Source organism: Vigna unguiculata, chromosome 3 (genome assembly GCF_037176805.1).
Source record: "Vigna unguiculata cultivar grain cowpea cultivar isolate G323 ecotype 2 chromosome 3, ASM3717680v1, whole genome shotgun sequence".
Lineage (NCBI taxonomy): Eukaryota > Viridiplantae > Streptophyta > Magnoliopsida > Fabales > Fabaceae > Vigna > Vigna unguiculata.
The window spans coordinates 53,321,309-53,327,118 of NC_140794.1; the positions used below are offsets into that span (position 1 = coordinate 53,321,309).

At 27.2% G+C, this 5,810-nt stretch overlaps 1 protein-coding gene across 1 annotated transcript; it reads right to left on the reverse strand.

Moving 5' to 3' along the window:
• Nucleotides 1-572: 572 nt before the first annotated feature.
• LOC114175822 (hydroxycinnamoyltransferase-like) lies at nt 573-2,620 on the reverse strand. Its single transcript, XM_028060637.2, has 2 exons — nt 2,129-2,620; nt 573-1,292 (listed from the first exon to the last, which is right to left on the reverse strand). The coding sequence occupies exons 1-2, from the start codon at nt 2,612-2,614 to the stop codon at nt 669-671; spliced, it is 1,110 nt and encodes a 369-aa protein (XP_027916438.1). The 5' UTR covers nt 2,615-2,620; the 3' UTR covers nt 573-668.
• Nucleotides 2,621-5,810: the final 3,190 nt, after the last annotated feature.

The window sequence follows — 5,810 nt, forward strand, 5'->3', positions numbered from 1 at the left end:
TAAATTAAAATTATATCAAATTTACATAACTTTAATTCAATATATTTTAAACTAAAGTTATATTAAGTTGTCACAATTTTAAATTAGTGCTTTAATACAATTTTAATTCAATTTTGATAATAGTCATGTCAATCGTCACATCTTCAATTTTAAATTCTTGAAAGTAAAAGAATATTTTAACAATTAAATTTTAATTATTTTTTTATTTGAAGTAATATTTTTAAAAGACTTTTCATTTTTTTTATTTTCTACAATTTTTCATATTTTAAAATTATTGAAAAGATATTATTTTAAATCTATAAAATAAATAATAAAAATTTAGTTATCAAAATATTATTATACTTGTCAATATTTTATAGGCCAAAAATATTATTATCAAAATTATGTTACTTGAAATAATTTTAACTTTAAAAGTACTTTAAATTAAAATTGTGTAAGATTAGTACAATCTTTTTGTAGTGAAGTTGTCTCCTGGGACTTACCTACTTTCTTAATTTTTTTTAAATCTGTCTTTCAGTAACTTTTAACAATAAATTGCCCCAAAATGGTGTTTTTTGCCAATGCTGATAAAGTAATTATAACAATGCACAAGGAGACACGAAATTAAAAACATTTCCAGCAGCAGAAGCTGTTAATTTGGTACAATTTAAACCATTTAGATTTCCTTCTCAAGGGAGAGACACTATGATCACAGCTGAGGCCTTTTCCTCCGGACATGGAATTACTACAACATTCCCATCATCAGCAATTGATCCGATCCAACGAGAAACATGCACAGGCTTGTTTCCTTCATGAAACATTACGAACTCTCCAAAATCATTCCACGTGCCACCACTGATTTCATTCTTTAGGCTTTGGTCCAACACTTTCTTACAGTATCCACTCTTTGAGTGACCCTCTACTTTCATGACCTCACACATTTCTTTCACAAACAAACTAAACTCTGTCCAAACTTTTTTGTCAAGCTTTTGCTCCGCTTCCTCGACGCACAGCATGGCAACTTCCCTCCAAAATTCCTGGTTCAAATTTAAGTCTTTGCCAATGAACTTGAATGCCATGCTCTGTGCTTTTCCGCATCTGGTGCGGTTGATCACTTCAGCAGGGGGAGGCTGGTCGTTTTTTACGAGATGAGAGTGGTGAAATATAGGTGCTTTAATCTCTTCTCTTTGGAGTAACATGCTGTTGTGAATGTCAGCCCAAGTCTTCAGGAAGTTCTCTACCACCAACGCATCTGCCAAGAGAAGACTGCAGCTAATACCTACTGTGTATCCTCCACATTCAAAGTGGGTCACCTGAAGAAAAAACAACAAAAAATCAGAAAACTTTCAACAGACCCTCTCAGGGTATATATACATTGTGTTGCGGGTTACATAATTGTTGCATGAATGGTCCATATCATAATTTCAGGAATAGTATTTCAAGTAGGATAATTGTTTGAGAGAAGATTATTGCAGGTGACATCAATGATTTCGTTACATAGATCAAGTGGGTTGGGTCACAATCAAACCGTGACACTTAGACTGTTATGCTCTTAAGTAGAAAGGATTGTATCTGATTAATGACTATAATTTTTGTGGCCTAGTAATAAAGGTTCAGTTGTTATGATTGTTAGTATTATGATCTTTGATTTAATCACACATTGTTTAGAATTGGAAGATGTGATTATCTATTTTATTATATAAGAGATCTTATGTAAAGTTTGAAATACACAAAAATAAAATGTGTATATTTTTCTCTTCTTTATTCGTTGTTCCTAATAACAATTAGTTTCAGATCCAAAGTCATGAGTTTGATTAAAACAAATTACGTGTGAATAATGTCTATAGTTTTTAACCTAATGGTAACTGTTCAGGATTTCGATCCTAACAGCATATTGTATTTAAAGAGGTGAAATAATGTGTCGTACTAATAATAAAGTGAAGTTAAATGATAAAAAGTAGAGTTATGGTATGTTAACTAAATATTTTTAACCAAGTTTTGACAAACTTTCCTATTTAGATAAAAAAAATATTATTTTATTTTAATTAAAAAATAAAAAGTAATAAACTTTAATTCTATTTTTAGAAACTTTGTTAAAATTTTGTTTCTCAAAATATAATTTTCCTATAACGTAGCATGCATCACTTGCCTGGACGTAAAAGAGAGGAGAGAACTGAGGATTGTGTTGATCAATTTCCTTCCAAAAGACAAGCTCGGCCTCAAGATGCTCCTTTTCAGCTCTCAAGGAAAGAAACTTCGACAGGAGCATGGGGAAGCGAACCTCGTAGAGTCGAATACCAGAATCATTGGGCACAATCTCCAACACTGTCTCGTCCTGGTCACTGTCCTTCTTTTTGAGCCTCCCAGAAAGAAGTGGGTGTTCCACCAGAGCACTGCCTAGTGACTCCACAATCCAACCAGCCAAAAACTTGTCACCCTCTTCCTCCTTCAACGACTCGTAGTAGAGAACGATTTGGTAGCATCCATGAATGCCCTTTGTCTTCACAATTGAGTCAGTGTCACTCATCAAAACCCGGCGAACTCGTCGTGGTTCTGACACCTTCACCGGCCGTACACTCATCACGGCTTCAATCTGCAACTTTGGGAGGCTTTCGCTAGCATCACACACAGCCATTGTTTCTTCAACAGATGCTCAGTGTTCATTCTGGCCATACTTATTTATAGGGAAAAAACTTTGGTTAGCTTTAGGAATTCTATTTTCAAGTATGTTCTACGTTTCTTTTACTTTTTTTTTAATTTATTTATATCATTATCAATAAAATTAATTGTTTTTACTTTGAAAAGAAATTAATTGTTGTGATGATAGTAGTGTAATACTTGATGACAAAATTATCTATTTATCCCACTTTTATTATACATATTTATTAATAAATCTGTCCATTCAAAATAATATTAAAAAAAATATATTACATCAATTTCCTCCGTTTAAATTTATTAACAATTAATCGTCATATCTACTCAAAAATCAATTAATTGATCAAATTTAGTTCAACCAATTTTTCATTATTAAATATTTATTAAGTTCATTCTTTAAAGAAGTGTTTTAAAAATACTTTTACAATTTGTTTGAAAACTTTAAAGCAGATGCATTTTAAAACCTGTATTTGAGTTCGTTAAAAATATATTTTTTACCAATGGATTAAATATTTATTCACGAAAAGCTCTTAAAAAAAGAACGGCATAATTTTGAAAAAATTATAAGGTGGCTTACTCGTAAAATTGGAAGAAGGGAGAAGGATTTTCGGTTTTAACTTCGTCTTTAACACTTAAAAGGTTGAGTTAAATATGTTTTTGGTCACTCAAGGTTTAAGTAGAATTTGAAATTAGTATTTCTTTGAAATTTTAGACCAATTTAGTCTTTCATCGTTAGAAATACGTAAATTTAGTTTTTTTAACCAAATGTTATTAAGATTATCTGACGTTTCAAGTGCATTTTATGTTAGTATTTGAATTCTTTACACCTTTTGACATCTTTTCTATTTAATATTAGCTCAAATATTATCGTAAATCGTGTTTGAAACGTCACATAAACTTGACAAAATTTGGTTAAAAAGACTAAATTTACGTATTTTTAAAGATAAATGACTAAATTAGTCTAGAGTTTCGAATAGGGACTAATTACATATTTGAGTGGAATTTGAGGGACTAAAACTTATTTAACCCCTTAAAAGTTATAAGATTGGTTTAATAGGTTTTAAAAAATAATGAGAAAAATTAAAGAGAGGAAAAAAGAGATTACAAATTCAACATCTCTAATAACAATACAGAAAAATTAATTAAAATGATTTAAAAACATGTGTGATACTGATGTAAATTTATGTGTTAGAGCAATATAGGACGGTAGTTGGATTTGCAGTATTGTATAGGCATAATAATGATTGGCGTGATTAAATTAGAGTTTTGGTGTACGGATTTAGCTAACATTTGTGTCTGTCTGGTGTTTATGCAAAATTTGGTAATCCGACTAATCTAATCTTTTTCAATTGCTACCACAAATAGTAGTTAAGTTAGCTATAAGTTAATATGACTATGTACTAACTACTGTTTAACAACACGCAAAGCTAGTACAAATTTCTTAACGTTTGCAATTTGTATTGGAGACTTCGCATGGTTACATCATTATTATATCTAGTTATAACGTATTAAAAAAATTATTTTATAGTTTATTTACATATAAAACTTATTTTACAATTTATAACCAAATGAAAGTATACATTATTTTTCATTATTGTTAAAATTGTTCACATAAATATATATATATATATATATATATATATATATATATATATATATATATATATATATATTGATGTTTAATTTTGAAATAAATATGACAACAAATTCTATTTCTTTATTTTTTATTGAAATATAAAATTGTTTACTTATTATTTTTATTGTAATTATTATATTAGTTTACCATTTTATTGTTATTATTTTATGATAAGATTATTATTTTTATTATGATTATTATTGCATTGTTATTTTATTATAATTACTATTTTTGGTAATGTTAAGTGAAGTTACAATTGAAAAATAATGATTGGAATTGATTTTGTCATTTTCGAAATTGAGGAAAATCAGAAAGAAAAAAAGAGAATGAAATAGAATTAGTGACCAATTTTACTATGAATAAATTCTCAATTAAAAATCAATCTCAGAAATAAAAAATAGTTACTAACCAAATTAGATATTAATTTATAAAATTTAAAATTATTAATTATTAAAATAATTACTATTATAAATAAAAAATTATAATTGGTTACTAAATTAATCACTAATTAATTAGATATCAATTTATAAACTAAGTCATTTTGGTAGCTAAAACTTAGATAACTAATTTCTAATAATCAATTTGTTTTTTTGTAGTTAAAATCATAGTAGCTAATTTTTAATGACTAATTTAATGACCAATTACAATTTTTTATTCATAATAGTGACTATTTTAGTAAGCAATAATTTTTTATTTTGTAAATTAGTATCTAAATTGATTATTATAGTTACTAATCATTACTAATCACTAAAATTTGTCACTACTTAGAAGTTTTCTTGTAGTGTTTAAACACTAATTTCTTCCATATTCAAAACTTTGATAGATAATGTTAGTGACTAATTTATAGTCTAATTCACAAACCAATTATATTTTTTTATTCATAAAAGAGACTATTTTAGATACCAATAATTTTAAGTTTATAAATTGGTATATGAATAAGGGAGTATAGTGACCAATTATTTTTTGTCTTTAGAATTGATTGTTATTTTAAAATTTTCTTTTAATTTGAGAAGAAAAAAAAAGTTATTATCATCATACACGAAATAACATTTAATACTTTTCAATAAGTAACTTATTCAATAGGGTAAAACATTATACCTATATTACTATTTGATAAAGGCTAGATTATGTCTTTCCTCTCCAATTTTGTAGGAAAATTTTAAATGGGTCCCTTTATTTTTATGCATCTCGATTTGGTGTTAATTTTGGAAAATTTATTGTAATCAGACATTGTCCATTAATAACGTGCTAACAATATTAAATATGTGTCACATATCAGTTCATGATTATTTATTTATTTATTTTTTAAATAAACTTTGTCACGCACGTGTTAAGTTAGTGTCGTGTCACGTGACAATGAAAATGACATTATGATATGGTAATGAGAGTGTCATGTATCACTATCACACAAAATATCATTGTTTTAATTTCAATTTGATCCTAAATTTGTTATTTTGATTCAAAAACTTCCAATTTTTTTATATTGTGCAATTTCATCACTATCCAAATTGAAACTAAATTTAATTTTTTTATAAGTTAT